This window comes from Martes martes, assembly GCF_963455335.1.
Source record: "Martes martes genome assembly, chromosome: 12".
Taxonomy (NCBI): Eukaryota; Metazoa; Chordata; class Mammalia; order Carnivora; family Mustelidae; genus Martes; species Martes martes.
In genome coordinates this window covers 88,882,372-88,898,476 of record NC_137900.1, presented here as the reverse complement: position 1 = coordinate 88,898,476, position 16,105 = coordinate 88,882,372, and the positions used below count along the sequence as shown (strand labels likewise).

Here is a 16,105-nt window from a genome sequence, read left to right as displayed (position 1 = left end):
TTCCAGTAAGTAGGCGTGCCCTTTAGTTGAAAGACAGATCAAAAGAACCAGTGATCGAAGTGACGTTTGAGCCCCGACCAACCAGGAGGGCGGGTTCCTCCGGAGAAGCTCTGGGAGGCGGGAAGAGGGGAAGTGGGCGGATCTCCGCACACCCCGGCGGAAGAGGCAGATTCAGGAAGCCATTACGCAGCTGGCTGGCAGCGGCCGGGCCGGTCGGGGCTGGGCCCTACGCACTTTGCGTAGCGAGGGGGGTTACCAAAGGCCTGGTGCTTGGCCTGGGGCAAGCCGGCCTATCCCCTGTAGGGGGGGGTGGATGAGGGGAGAGGCTGGGGAGGAAGAGAGGGGTAATTGGGGCGTTTGAGGGGATTATAATTTCTTTAAAAAGGGGGGTGGGGAGAGGCCATGGCCGTCCCAGCCAAGAAGAGGAAGATGAACTTCTCTGAGCGAGAGGTGGAGATCATCGTGGAGGAGCTGGAACTGAAGAAGCACCTGCTGGTGAACCACTTCAATGCTGGGGTCCCTCTGGCTGCCAAGAGTGCGGCCTGGCACGGCATCTTGAGAAGGGTCAACGCTGTGGCCACCTGCCGCAGGGAGTTGCCTGAGGTCAAGAAGAAGTGGTCTGACCTCAAGACCGAGGTCCGTCGCAAGGTTGCCCAGGTCCGGGCAGCGGTGGAGGGTGGCGAGGCCCCAGGGCCCACTGAGGAGGATGGAGCCGGTGGGCCTGGGACAGGTGGTGGCAGTGGTGGCGGTGGCCCAGCCGTAGCCCCCGTCCTGCTCACCCCCATGCAACAGCGCATCTGCAACCTGCTGGGCGAGGCCACCATCATCAGCTTGCCCACTACCACAGAGATTCACCCCGTGGCCCTCGGACCCACAGCCACTGCAGCTGCAGCCACGGTCACCCTGACACAGAGTGAGTGACCTCTCCCACCCAGTCTGTTGTGCATAAATGGGAAGGGCCAGCCACGAGCTGGGCCGGCCTGGGGAAGGTTGGCTGCCAGGGGTCAAAGGTCAGATGGGAGTCTTGGAAGACTGCGAGGCCTTCCGAGAGCTCCCCGGACAGAAGCGATCCTGTTCTCTTTGGGATTTCCTCAGCACGCAGTCTGGGCTTCTGCTGAGCAGGATTGCTCTCAACTGGTTTGCCGCCATTCGCGTCCATGACTGACGGAACGATGTAGTCCTTGAAGACAGAGACCTGTCTGTGTCCCCACAGGACTTACCGCAGGGCCTGGCACATAGTAGGCAGTCAGGACATACTTGTCGAATGACTAGACAGATGGGAATATTAATACTCAAGACATCGATTCTGGACAAAGACATTCTGGGTTTTTAGTGCGGGGAACATTCATCAGGCGCTGCCCAGAAACCTCATGGTTCCTTGTGTTAATCTAGTCCTTCCTTCCTCCTCAGACAATCGTGCTTATTTCTTACTCCTCAGACCCTGTGCTTGGCACTGGGACTACCAAGGTGTTCAAAATAGGACAGATAGGACACACACACGAATAATTGGACTGTCAGGAGAATCTAAGGGCTCAGGAGAGGAAGGGGCTTCCTGGCTGGGGTGGGGACTCAGAGCCGACGTTGGCATCGAAGGGTAGAGAAAACTGACTTTTCCCACAACCACGGAGGCCCAAACAGTCCACCCAGAATTCCTTTCAAAGCTTCTCAGTTATGAATGACAATGGTTTGGTTGCCCTTTTTTAGTTCAGATAAAAGTTTGTACCAGTGACTGTTAACTGCTCCTTTGTGCTGGGCTATGACCCCTATTGGTCAGTGATTCTCAGTGGGGCTTAGGAGAATTAGGTGTATGAGTGAGTGCCATCCCCCTGCAGTCGTATTTTCTAAGGATATCCAGGTGGGAAAGAGGATCAAACACTGGTTTAAATTACTTGCTGTTCTAGAACAGGAAGGACCTGTGACATGTAGGTATTCCGCTGGGCAAGGCAATCAAGCAGACGGGAGGCATTTATTGGTCCCTTACGCAACTGCTGTCTCACTCCCGCCTCCTTTTCTCTTTGGGTGTAAAAGGAGGGAGATAGGACTAGTATGGCTACCATCAGTTCTGGGAGAGTCCCACCCAAGATGGCAGCTGCGTGCCAGCCCTGCAGGGAGCGTGTGGCCCTGCCTTGATTAGCTGGAAGCATCCCACTGGGGTGGTTACGAGCAAGTGGGACTCTGGTGTTCCAGAGACCTGGGTTTGCTTCCTGGACCTGAATAAACTGACCTTAGTTAGGCAAGTCATGGCATGTTTTTGAGTCTGTTTCCTCATCTCCCAATATGAACATGACAGTACCTGCCTCTTGGTGACATTGTGAGGAGTTAACGAGTGCAAAGGGCTTAGCACAGTGCCTGACACACAGTGGGTGCTCTCACTTTTTTGCTAGTATTGTTATTAGCAGCTTTGCTTTTGCCAGATCTGGGGCTGGCCCTTTGGTTACCAAGCAGATTCTAAATGCTTTAGACTCTAGATTTATATGAGGAAGGCTATAAAGCCGGAGGAGACCAGAATTTCCCCGGAACAGGGCTTAATGGCCTCCTCTCCCCCTGCCCCGGCCCCCATGTGGCCAGCTTCGTTCGTTCTAGAAGGTGACCTGCCACTGCCTCTGCTCTTCCCCACAGTCCCCACGGAGACCACCTATCACACGCTCGAGGAGGGAGTAGTAGAGTACTGCACAGCGGAGGCCCCCCCACCACTGCCAGCCGAGGCCCCCGTGGAGATGATGGCCCAGCACGCTGACACCTCGGTCAAACCCCAAGCGCTCAAGAGCCGCATAGCCCTCAACTCGGCCAAGCTGATCCAGGAGCAGCGGGTCACAAATCTGCACGTGAAGGAGATTGCCCAGCACCTGGAGCAGCAGAATGACCTGCTGCAGATGATCCGCCGCTCCCAGGAGGTGCAGGCCTGCGCCCAGGAGCGCCAGGCCCAGGCCATGGAGGGCACCCAGGCAGCGCTGAGCGTCCTCATCCAGGTCCTCCGGCCCATGATCAAAGATTTCCGCCGCTACCTGCAGAGCAACACGCCCAACCCCACGCCCCCCTCGGAGCCCGGACAGGTGGCTCAGAACGGGCAGCCCGACAGCATCATCCAGTGAGGGCAGGGGCTGCGACGACCTTCTGCTGTGATTGGATGACACCACTGTGGTGTTGGAAGTGGGTTTTGTGACTGGCCTTAGGCCACGTGGCCAGCCCTCTCTTTGATGGACCGTTAGGGGTCCACGGTTTCTGAGGAGTGAAGGAGATTGAGAAGAACTTGTTGGGCTCCTGGGACCCAAACTGTTCTTACCCCCGCCCCTTGCCCCTTGAGCTGCCTGGCGAAGAGCCTGAAGGTTGGCTAGGTGGGGGTTGGGCGCCGGTGATTCTACACGGGTGTCACGCGCCAGGGCTTGCGACATGAGCCACTCTGTCCAGAATGCGTGGAAGGGAGGTTCTCACTGGGAGCTGTCTCACAGCTGGGGAGGGGGGTGGTCCTGTGCTGAAAGGGTCCCCCACCCCACAGTGTCATCAATGTGATAATGTCCGTGGAGCGGGTAGTGGCCCAGTACCTTCTTCCTGCCTTGGGAGGCGGAGTGACTGGGCCCGAGTGGGAAGCTCCACCCCTTTCTCCTTCCCACGGTGCCTCCGTTCTCAGGGGACTCTAGTCCATCCGTGCTCTTTCCACCCCCCCCCGCACCTCTCTGGGCCTAGCAGGGAGGCCCTTGCTGTACCCCCGGCTGGCTCTGTAGCCGCACCTACGATGCGGCCCGCTGGGCTCAGGGATGCTGGGTGTGCTGGGGACAGCCTGGCCCCCATCCGGTCTTTCACTGCGTCCTGGGGCAGCCTGACAGCTTTTGACTCAGGACGAGCATTAGGCTCTGGGTGCTGTGAATCTGAGAGAAAACAGACCAGCGTGGAACACTGTCGCTCCCCTGCAGTGGGTCTGAGGTGACCACGTGGCTTCTTCCAGAAGGCTTGCTTCAGGCCAGTTGTATTTGTTCTGTACGCCTACCCCGCCTGGGAAGGGGTGGCAGCTCCGGCCACACCCGTCCTCCTCTCTCTACTGACTGCACGATTCTGACACTCGGCGTGGGGGAAAAAGAAAAAAAAAGTGGGGGGAAAAGGCATCACGCCCCGGACTCCCTCTCACATTATTCGGCGCCTCGTGTTCTTGCCAGACCCCCACTGACTGGCTAGGTGCGTCTCAAGGCCTGCTTGGGCCCAAATGTTTGAGGTGGGAGAGCCGAAGCTGACCTAAGAAGTGGGACCTTGACTTCTGTGCTCGGGGAAGAGCAGACTGACCCTGGAATGCCGGAGGAGGTAGCGTGTCCTGTTCTGTCTTGACGCTCTCTCCCCTTCTGTAGGGAGTTTCCCCAGGTGGCATTTGTCCGGTTCCTTTTCCGAATCGCCCTCGATCACTCAGACCCTTGCATTTTCCCGGATCATTCCCCAGGACTGCCATCCTGCTGCCGGTGCCTTGGCTGCACGTGACCAGTGGTGACAGCTCGAGGCTCCAGATCGCAGCTGAGCGATCAAGGTGCTGCCCTTCTGGGCATCGTGGCTCACTCCACTGTTGCCATTGCGGGAAGATGCCTGCAAAGATGGTTGGGAAGTGACTGTCGTACGGCCAGCCTCTCTGTGGGGGACAGGTGTTGCGTCAGCTAGGGAGCAATGGAGAGGAATCAGGCTGGTAAGGAGGTGGGTGATGGAAGGAAAGCTCCCCAGTGGGGCTGAACCCGGGCTCCCTCCCTCCATGGAGCCTGATGCCCCCGACAGGGAAGCTCTGGGGCCTTCCTGAGGCTTTGCCGCTCGGTTTGGCTTTTCTCTGGGGTTGGCATTCTGAGCCACTATTGCATCGGTTCCAGTTGGGTATAAAGAGGAGGCCTGGATCTCTTAAACTCACCGCTTCTTTCAGGTCATAATTTTAAATTAAAACTATATCACTTTTTTTACACATATCCGTGTCTGTGTCTTTGTCTTTATTGGTTATATATAGAAGAGATATGGGCTGGCAGAGACCAGGGGCTGGCACACTTTGGCCCACAGGTCAGTTTTAGTATGTGTGCTGCCGAAGCGAGCACGGCCCACGGGTCAAAACCGGCCCCCCACCTGTCTTTGTAAATAAAGTTTTACTGGAACACAGCCACACCCCTTCATTTACTTAAAGTCTGTGGCTGTTTTTGTGCTACAGTAGCAAAGTTAAGTAACTGTGGCAGAGACCTCTGGCCCACAAAACCAAAGGCATATATTCTGGCCCTTTACAGAAAAGCCTGCCTATCCCTGGTTTGGAGTAATATTTCAGACTCTGGATGAAAATTACCCGCTATTTGGTAAATATATCCCAAACCCAACCACCTAAAAACCTAGCAGAGACTCCTGGAGGGAGAGCTCTAAGAAACTGCTTTGTAAACAAGCTCTCTGGGTGATTCTGATATTTCCTGAGGGTTATGAACTTTGACTTAGAGCCTGGAGACTTAAACTCAGCTGGAACCATGGATCATGGCAGCATATAGATCGTGCCCCATTGAGGGCTGGTTCCCAGGAGTTGCTTCTGATGGTTGAGAAGTCCTGCCCAGCAGAGTCTCACGTAAGACTGGCCTTCATCCTGGAGGGATCCTAACCTTCCGGGACATAGTTAGGACTCTCTCCCGTAGTTAGTAATAATAAAAGCTAAGAACTATCAAGCCCCTGCTCTGACTAGGCCTTATAAGCATGACCTCATTTACTCCTTGCAACAGCCCCGTGAATTAGGTAATAATGCTGTTCTCTCAGTTTGCAGGTGAGGATATTGAGGATCAGAGAGATTAAACAACTTGCCTAAAACCACACAGCTACCTTATTCTCTGGGTGGCCCACGCTCTTAGCTCCTGTTTTTGTTTTTAAGATTTTATTTATTTATTCGACAAAGAGAGAGCACAGCAGAGGGAGCAGCAGGCAAAGGGAAAGGGAGAAGCAGGCTTTCGGCTGAGCGTGAACCTGGTGTAGAGCTTGATCCCAGGACCCTGGGATTTTGACCTCAGCTGAAGGCAGATGCCAACCGACTGAGCCACCCAGATGCTCCTTAACTCCTGTTCTTAACAATGCTGAGCTTGCCACCAGTCAGATGTGAAACCACCTAGCGACCATTTGAACCTGGCCTTGAGTTTCTAGGTCGAATGAGGAGGCCCAGGAAGCACGTGAAATGGAAATAAAGACCACTCCAACTCTCTTTAGGCTTTGGACATTCTATTAAGAGGGAAAAGGGCGGCTTAACAGAACTGAACTCCCATCTCCTTGTTGGTGCTACTGGAGAGCTGTCACTTACATTGGGTGCCTTTTGGAAGTTCTTCCTAAAATGTGGGATCTTACATAAAGGAGATCCTTCAAGCCAAGGGAACTTATTGCATCAGGTAGTGAAGCCTTTTACATTTTAAACCACTTTGATGGAAATCTTTCATAAAGGGATCCTTTTCTTTCTTACTCTATATAGAGTTGGCTGAGAAGGACCGAGAGGCCAGGAAATGCCCTGGGCTCAGGCAGCTTTGGCCTTGAGCTGGGTTCCTTATACACTGTGTCTCTTAACTTCGCTGGACCTCAGTTTTCTCAATTCTTTTTTTTTTTTTTTTAAAGATTTTATTTATTTATTTATTTGACAGACAGAGATCACAAGTAGGCAGAGAGGCAGGCAGACAGAGCGGGGGAAGCAGGCTCCCTGCTAAGCAGAGAGCCCGATGTGGGGCTCGATCCCAGCACCCTGGGATCATGACCTGAGCCGAAGGCAGAGGCCCTAACCCACTGAGCCACCCAGGTGCCCAGTTTTCTCAATTCTAAAGCAGGGGTGAAAGGGGCGCCTGGCTGATTCGGTCGGTGGAGCTTGCGACTCTTGATCTTGGGGTTGCGTGTTCAAGCCCCACTTTGGGGGTAGACATTACTTAAAAATGAAAATTTTTTTATTTTTTTAAGATTTGCTTACTTATTTTAGAGAGAGGGAGAGAGAGCAAGCGGGGTAAGGGCAGAGGGAGAGAGAATTGCAAGGTGACTCCCTGTCGAGTGCAGGGCCCGATACTTGGGGCTCGATCTCATGTCAGACGCCCAACCGACTGAGCCACCCAGGAACCCCCCAAAATGAAAATTTTTTTAGTATATGTGCTGCCGAAGCGAGCACAAAATGAAAATTTTTTTAAAGTAAAAATGGGGATGATGACTAACAGCCCCTACTTGCTAGGGGTGTCACAAGGTGTTAATCGGTGGAAATAGCTACCGTTTATTGAGTACAGACCATGAGCAGCACTTATGTATGAACTCATTTTATGAGATCGTGTCCGTAACACTTATCATGTTCACATGCGCATCCCATGTTCACATGTGCTCAACAGAGACTGGCTGTCGTCATTATGACAGTGTCTTGATCCTCCAAAGGGGTAACTAGTGAGTGGTCTCTTGAGATCACAACGGGAGCTTTGTCAAAAGTGGTCGGAGCGTAAAACGACAGTCACCTGTCTGAGCAGGGCCCTTTCCAGCCCCCCATGCACTAGAGTAGCCTCTCCCCTGCTGTGCACCCCCACAGCTCCTCACACCATCCCCCTAACTCTTGTCCATGTGGACTTGCTTGCTTTCCAACAGATCCCTTCACTGGGAGCCACGTGGTTTCTGCAGCCTTGTCCCCTGTGTTCCTGGCTCTAGCCCAGCTCTGAGAGTGACCCCCACCCCACGCCCCAGATGCCCAAGCTGGAAGCCCAGGTGACATCCTTGTTTCTTCCCACAGCCTCACCCCTGTATCCTCCAGGTGTTAAGGATCCCAATACCCCTCAAATCTATCCACCTTTCTCTCACCTGCGTTACCCACAGCAGCCCCCCCACCCCCGAAAGGCGGCCTTGCTGCCTCTAGGTCCTTCCAAGGAGGGTCTTTGAAAGCAAATGTAACCAGGCCACTTTCTATCTTTTCAGTGACTTCCCTCAACTCTCGGGCTGGTATGAGCTCCTGAATGTGACCTACAGGGGGCCTTCCATGGCCTGATGCTACTTCATTCCAGCCACAGAAAGTTTACTTCCTTATCATTTGATTATATCTCAATAAACTGCAAGGGAAAAAAAGTTTACTTCCTTAAAAATGTCAGGCTCAAGGCATCTGGGTGGCTTGGTCGGTTAAGTGTCTGGCTCTTGGTTTCGGCTTAGGTCGTGATCTCAGGGTGCTGGGATGGAGCCCGGAGGCGGCAGGCTCGGCGCTCAGTGCGGAGTCTGCTTGTCTCCCTCTCCCTCTGCCCCTCCCCCTGCTCACGTGGGTGTGCATGCACTTTCTTTCTCCGAATAAATCTTTTTTTAAAAGATTTTATTTATTTATTTGACAGAGATCACAAGGAGGCAGAGAGGGAGGCAGAGAGAGGTGGGGGTGGGGGATGCAGGCTCCCCGCTGAGCAGAGAGCCTGACGCGGGGCTTGATCCCAGGACCCTGGGATCATGACCTGAGCCGAAGGCAGAGACTTTAACCCACTGAGCCACCCAGGCGCCCCTCTCCTAAATAAATCTTTAAAAAAAAAAAAAATCAGGGACACCTGGGTGGCTCCGTCAGTTAAGCCTCTGCTTCCTGCTCAGGTCATGATCTTGGGGTGCTGGGATCGAGCCCCACAGCAGGGAGCCTGCTACTCCTGCTGCCTGAGGCTCTCCCTGCTTGTACTCTTTCAAATAAATAAATAAATAAATCCGCCAGGCTCTTTTTACCCTCTGAGCCTTTACATTTGCTGTTCCTCTTACTCAGAACAATCTTCCTCCTCATCACTTTCCTAACTTCTACTCATCCTTCAGATTTAGTGTGGGCGTCACCTCCTCCAGTCAGTCGTCTGGGGTCACACGGTGAGCTTCCCTTCTCCCTTGTCTATTACACCGGACTCCAACAGCATGTTTAAATGTCTGGGTCCTGCCTTTGGAGAGTTTCTCGACCTCACCACGATTATTTTTTTGGATGGGATCATTCCTCTTGATGGCAGGGCAGGGGGCTGGCCTATGTGCTGGAGGATGTTTGCGGCTTCCCGGGCTGCACATGCTAGCTGCCAGGGTCACATCTCAGCCAACGGTGACGACTGGAACTGTGCCCAGACATTGCGGAATGCCCCCCACCCTGTAAGAACCACTGTCCTACAGCCACACCACCAGTCTTATTCGTAGTTACTTTTCAAGCGCATGGCACAGCCCCCAGTGGGTATTTGATAAACCTTTTTTTAAAAAAAAAAATATTTTATTTATTTTACTCGACAGACAGAGATCACAAGTAGGCAGAAAGGCAGGCAGAGAGAGAGAGAGGAAGAAGCAGGCTCCCCATGGAGCAGAGAGCCCGATGTGGGGCTCGATCCCAGGACCCTGGGATCATGACCCAAGGTGAAGGCAGAGGCTTTAACCCACTGAGCCACCCAGGCACCCCTGATAACCCTTTTTATTGTAGTGTAAGATGTTTGCATTTCCCTCATTGGACAGATAAAGAGACTGAAGCAAGACTCACCTGATGGTATATAATTTGTCAGTGGCAGAGCTGGGAGATCACCCCAGACGTCCCTGTCTTCACAGGCTGCTCTTTGTGAGTCAACGTCCCGTGAGCACGTGCGCGTGAATCAGCCTTCCAGAGCTGTGGCCTGGACCCAGGACTGGGGACAGGTACATCAGGAGCTCCGCCCGAGAGGCCTTGCCTCGCCTGAGGGCTGTGACCTTGGGCGGGTCGCATCACCCCGCCCGGGCCCAGCACAGCCCCTGCCTGTGGGGGATAACGAGAGGATTCGTCGAGGAGAATGAAGTGGATGAATCAGGGAGGGCAGTGCCTGGTGACAGGGAGGCCCCGGGCTCCACACAGGGCCTGGCTTTACAGCTGGGTAAAGGATATAAAGAAATGAGAAGGCAGGAAGGGGCCCACCTGAGGACCCCTTGCTACACGTTCCCCAAGATTCTGCTAATCCCAAGCTCTTGAACTCCTGCCTCCAGCCACTCAGATGAGAGTCCCTTGGCTCAGATAAGCTGTCCCCTGCCTGCAGAAGGTTGACCGGCTGGAGGCTGAACTCGGCTTCAGGCAAGCCTGACAGTCAGGAATGCAGGCTCATCCCGCCAGAGATTTCCTTTTCACAAAACCAGCCAGAAATCTGGGCTTTTATGTGAAATCTCCCAGTTTAAACATATTGACGACTAAATATTTGTAAACCCTGTACAAGCCAAACAAAACACACCTGTGGGCTAGAGTCAGCCCACGGAAATCAGCCTGTGAGCTCTGTACTTAACCCTTTAGGGGCCAGCTTGTACGCCGCGGGAGGAGCCAGAGGAAGGCAGCTGGAGGCAGAGGTCCCAGGTCCCTGTTTCTCTCATGCCTCAGTATCCCCATCCACATGATGGGGTTACCAGTCCTAGCTGGAATGGTCCCCGGTGTGAACACCCCTCCTGGACACCCCTCCTTTGCCCAGGCTGGGCCTGACTCACTGGGAGGGTCTGGGTTGGGCTCTTTGCTTTGCTGGAAGCTGAGTCAGTCTTGATTTGTGGCGATGATATGCAGACGCCACCCACCTGTCAAGAACCAAGCTCAGGGGCGCTTGGGTGGCTCATTTGGTTAAGCATCTGCCTTTGGCTCAGGTCATGATCCCAGGGTCCTGGGATGGAGCCCCACATCGGCTCCTTGCTCAGCAGGGAGCCTGCTTCTCCCTCTGCCAGCTGCTCCCCCTGCTTGTGCTCTTTCTCTCCCTCTCTGTCAAATAAATAAATAAATAAAATCTTAAAAAAAAGAAAAAGAAAAAGAAAAAGAAAAAGAACCAAGCACAAATGGGTACTGGCCATTGCAGGGAACGGCCGCCAAGAGTGAGGCTGGCAGAAACAGTTTCCAGGCAGGCCTCCAAGAGGGTCCTGTCCGGATGGGAGGTTGGGCCAAGAGACATCCAGGATCTCTTGTGTCTGTTTTTAGTGCCTGCTCAGCACCCAGGGCTCCTCCTGGCTGGGGCACTCCGGTCTGGTTCTCATGAACCAATACTCTTCCACTCTGAGTTCGGGCAGTATGAGGGAGGGATCCCAGTTCTGGCTTCAGCCGTAAAGCTTGTGGCCCAGGTCGGGTCCCCGAGAGCAATGCGTCCCTCTGCCACAGTGATTGGGTAAGGGTGTGCACGTGACCCAACTGGACCTATGAGAGTCTGCCCTGGGGAGGTCACCCCATGGAGACAGCCTACCTATGAATGAAACCAATCCCAAAAGGGTAAGCAGCTGATGGAGAAGGATTTCAGCTGGGGCTTCAGTACTTTGATCCAGCAGTTCCTGAAACCGCATCTACCTTCCAGGCTCCAGGCACAGTATACGCAAATCTCCAGTTTTGCTTCTGTCGTTTGTCAAGAGCAGCTAAGAGCCCTTGGGGATCCTACCCTAAGGGTCTGTGATTCAGATTCTAGGTCAAAATACCTTCAGAGCTTCCGCCTAGACTATCTGTTTCTCAAGTTCTGGCCCGAGGAACTTCATTCATTCATTCGCTGTTAAAGCATATTTCTGAGCCCCCATCCCGACCAATTGAAACAGATCTTGGGGTGTCAGCCGGGAGTGGGGCGGGTGAGGTGTCTTAACAAGCTTCCAGGTGGTTCTGATTAAGTCTCCGGTTTGGGAACACCTGCCTACCCCTGCTCTTCATTCCTGCTCTCCTCCCGCCCCTGGCTGAACCACGCGATCCCGCTGTGGTCCAAACTGAGCCAATCAGCTTGCTTTCCCCTAAATTTGGAATTGAGACTTAGGGACCCAATCAGTCTTTGTGGCTGTTTGAGCCTCGCTCCACCTCCCACTCCAAGATCTAGAAAAGGGTGCTCAGCAGAGGGAGAGGAAGGAGGGAAGGAGCGAGAAGAGTCAATGCGGAGAGTCTGACCTAAGTTACCGATATTTCGTACTGTTCCTCATCCTGATCTCGGCTCCGTGAGTCCCCTTTGCCCATTGCCTACGGGACCCCAGTGTTTTTATAACCCCTTCGACTTTCTGCGGTGGGTAACTAACTCGGGTGATGTCTGTTACTTGGAGCCAAGAGACCCTTACCTGAGAATTCGCTTACTTCTCAAGGTCTCAGTTTCCTTATCTGTAAAATGACCAACATTTTGTGATTCAGGACACCCTCTCTCCATATGCAGCAGGTTCTCACCAAAGAGGCCCTGCTTCAACGCCTCTTTCCTATAGGAGAGGTCTTGGTAACATGAGGTATAGGTGGCAGAAGGATTTTGCTATAGCAGTCAGTGCCTTTCACACTTTGGTGTGCATTGAAAAGACCTGGGGGGAAAAATGATCTGGAATCTGTCTAAAATGCAGATTCCTGGACCCCCTATGTGCAATCTGTGATCACTAGGTAGGTCTGATAGGGCCCAATTATCTGTATTTTTTTTTTTTTACAGATTTTTTGAGGTATAACTGATAGACAATGAATTCCGTATATTTAACAATTTTTAAAGTTTACCTTTAATTAATTAATTTTATTTTTAAATTTTTTTTAGTAATCTCTACACCGAATCTGGGGCTCGAATTCAGGACCCCGAGACCAAGAGTCACAATGTTCTTCCCACTGAGCCAGCCAGGCGCCCCTAACAATTTGATGAGCATGTATGCGTATCTGTGAAACCATCACCGTAATTAGGGCAATGAGAATTGCCATGAAAATCCCCAACACCACCAAGTCTCTTGGCTCCTCTTTATCATCATCCTTTCTTCCCTGCTCCCTCCCACCACTTCCCCAGGCAACCCTTGGCCAGTTTTCTGCCATCTATAGATGGTGTGCATTTTCCAGAGTTTTCCCTAAATGAAATCATGCAGCATTCACTCTTCCTTTATCTGGCTTTTTTCACTCAGTCTAATTATTTGGGCATGTATCCATATCGATGTGTTTATCCAGAGCTCTCTCTTTTACTGCTGACTAGGCTATACAGTAATTGATCTATCTAATCACATACTAATGGACATTTAGTTGTTTCCAATATTCGAGTATCACAAAGAAAGCTGCCGTGGATCCTTGTGTACAAGTCTTTGTAGATACAAATGCTTTCGTTCCCTTGGATAAATAGCTAGGAGAACGGCTGGATCATATGGTTGGTGTATGTTTCATGGTTTAAGAAGCAGCCAAGCTGTTTTTCAAAGCGAATGCCTCATTTTACATTCCCACAAACAGTGTCTGACAGTTTCCAGCACTCCATATTCTTGCCAACATTTGGTGGCATTTTCATTTGAACCATTCTAGTTTGTGTGAAGTGGTGTCTCGTTGCGGGTTTCATTTGCGTGAAGGAAGACCAATGGTGTGGTTATTTGCTGTCTGTAGATCTTCTTTGATGGGGTATCTATTCTATTTAAATAGTCTTATTAATAAGAGTTTGGAATTCTTTTTTTAAAAGATTTTATTTAATTTATTTTTTTAAGATTTTATTTATTTATTTGACACACAGAGAGAGGTCACAAGTAGGCAGAGCAGCAGGCAGAGAGAGAGGGGGAAGCAGGCACCCCACTGAGCAGGGAGCCTGATGCGGGGCTCGATCCCAGGACCCTGGGATCATGACCCGAGCTGAAGGCTTAACTAACTGAACCACCCAGGCACCCCTAGAGTTCTTTGTATATCCAGATACAAGTCCTTTGCTAACTCAGTTTTTGCAAATATTTTCTCTCACTCTGCGCATGCCTTCTCATCTTCTTGTAACACATGCCATAGGTAACTTTGATATGCATGGAGTCTGAGAACCTCTCTTCAATGACAAACAGTGCAAATTCAAACAGTAACAAAATTCAAACAGTAAGGAGAGGGGCTCGGCTATCCGACTTGCAAAAATCAAAAAGAGAGCTTTCAGGCATTACTGGTGATGGATAATGGACAACACTCTTCTTCTCTGTTACAAAGAGTGGAAACTGGTGCAAAATCCTAGGCAGACTATTTGCTGATCGTTCATCACATCTGTAAATGCAGGTTTCTTTGACTTGGCCAGTTTAGTTCCAGAAATTTTTCCTGGGAAAAATAAAAAATCAAAAGCGCTAAGTTGTCCCAGGATCTTCCGTCCGGGGTTTGTGCTGACAGGTGGGGCTGCAGACATGCCTGGCTGGTTGGCCCCATATCTTGGTACTGTGCCCCGATGTGCTCAGAGCCCTTTTGCTGTCAAGCCTGGGTGCGAGGTCAGCAGGACTGGAGTTTGACCCATCCCTGGCAGAGTGGCCACAGGAAAGTGCAATTCAGGTTTCACTCAATTGCATCAGGAGTCTGGCTCTATTGAGAGCTGGCGTGGCCTTGGAAGCTCCAGGATTCAGGTTCTAACCAACCAGTTCCCAGCACGAACTGGGAAACAGGAACACTTGGTTGACACAGCTACTTGGGGCCAGAGAAGAGACAGACCTTTGCTCTCCAACCACCAACAGTTTCCCGGGGACTGGAGAAGGTGGGGCCTTGGCTAAAGCTGGGTCAGGACAGGAAGAGCTGGGTGTGAGAAGGAAGCTGGGGGCTGGAGATCTGGGTTCTAGATTAGTCCCTGTCCTACTGTGCCACTCAGGTAGGACCAGCCTATTTCCCTTCCTAGGCCCCAGTCTCCTCAGCCGGACAGTGAGGAGGTAGAGCAGATAGTCCTCTTTGGCCCCTCCAGCAGGAGTGAAACCATGGGTGCTAGAACCAGCCAGACCTGAGTTCATTTCTGTCTCTAACACTTTCCGTGACTAGCCTCTTTGAACCTCAGTTTCTATCTCGACGTAAAGCCCTACAACAGCTTCCTATTGTGTTTTGGGAAAAGGCCCTCATAATCTGCCCCTTCCCACCTCTCAGTTCTAGTTCCCATGACTCTCCCCATCATTTGTCACACTGCAGCCATACTGGAGCCCCCTAAACTCCTCCTCCTGACCCCAGGGCCTTTACACATGCTGCTGCCTCTGCCTTGCATGTCTTTGGCCTCTCTTCCCAGCTAGGTCCTATTCTTTTATCAGAGCTCCGATGCCACTTCCTCAGGGAAGCCCTCTCTGACCCCAGACACAGTCACTCCTGCTGCTTATTCCTTTCATAACACAACTGTGGTCATTAAACAATCATGTCTGCATGATTATTTGTCTGATTTCTGTCTCCCAGTGACATCATGAGCTCCCCGAGAGCAGAAACGAGACAGTCTTGTTTAGGCCCCTTTCACAGGCCTGGCGTAGGGTAGGGACCCCTGTAATTTTGTTGAACATGTAATGTAGACACCAGACTTCATCCATTCTAAGATGTGTTTCCCCACACATTTAAACATCTCTGAAGTCCGAATTTATTTTACAACTGCAAGGGACAAGGTAGCAACTGTGACATATTCATCAATACCTATGCCTATGCATCAGAGCTTGGCGCTTACAAGGACATCCTGAGGCAGGAGTAGCATACCCTGAAGAAAACCGATGTTGCCCATGTTCAAGGACAATAATGTCTGGAACAACACAGACCTCAATGACTCTGAAGGAAGAGGTGATGCAGAAAAGTCAGACTCTGCCCGTGCAAAAGTCTCAGGAATATCATCACTAAATTATTTAGATCGCATATATGCACAGTATTAGATATGTGATTTTTTAAAAAACCTAAGTTTAAAAGAGTGCCATCAATAAATAGAAAATGAATTTCTAAGTGATAAACGCTGTGTCATATTTTACTTATTAGTGCTTTTTTCTTTTATAGTGGCACAGAAATCAATACTGAATCTTTCTACTGAAGCCGTCTCAGATTTGTTTCAATACTGCCGGCTCCTACCTTGATGGGATTGTGGGGCAATTCCCCGAGAGACCAGAGGAGGGCGCAGGGCTCTGGGCGGCCACTGGGGGCGCTCTGCTCCCAGACGCCCTCCCAGCCCGAAGTTGGAGGAATCTGGGCTCTGAGAAGCCGGGCGGCGAGTGGTTATATCCATGTGCCCTATAGGTGGCGCTAGAGAACCACAGTCAGGCGCAGCCGAGAGAGAGTTCTAGGCTGGAGGGAGGCCTCAGGAGTGTTCTGTTCTGGCAAGGAGTAGGCTCTTTTGCTACCCCGGGGAGAGAACATAGCCAGTTCTACCAGCCCATCTAGCCCAGAGGAAGCTCTGGGTGTGGAGAAAGCTTAGGAACCAACAGAAATTGGGGACCCTGCCCTGCCTGGACAAGTTATGTGATTTTGGTTCCTCTTCCCTTTGTGGCCTCGATTTCCCTCCCCTGCAGTGAG

The 16,105-nt window shown here is 51.7% G+C and overlaps 1 protein-coding gene across 1 annotated transcript; it reads left to right on the top strand.

The window, feature by feature from the left end:
* Window positions 1–351: 351 nt before the first annotated feature.
* On the top strand, window positions 352–4,923 carry NAIF1 (nuclear apoptosis inducing factor 1). Its single transcript, XM_080820037.1, has 2 exons — window positions 352–913; window positions 2,620–4,923. Exons 1-2 carry the CDS (start codon window positions 403–405, stop codon window positions 3,090–3,092), a joined length of 984 nt encoding a protein of 327 aa, XP_080676163.1. The 5' UTR covers window positions 352–402; the 3' UTR covers window positions 3,093–4,923.
* Window positions 4,924–16,105: the final 11,182 nt, after the last annotated feature.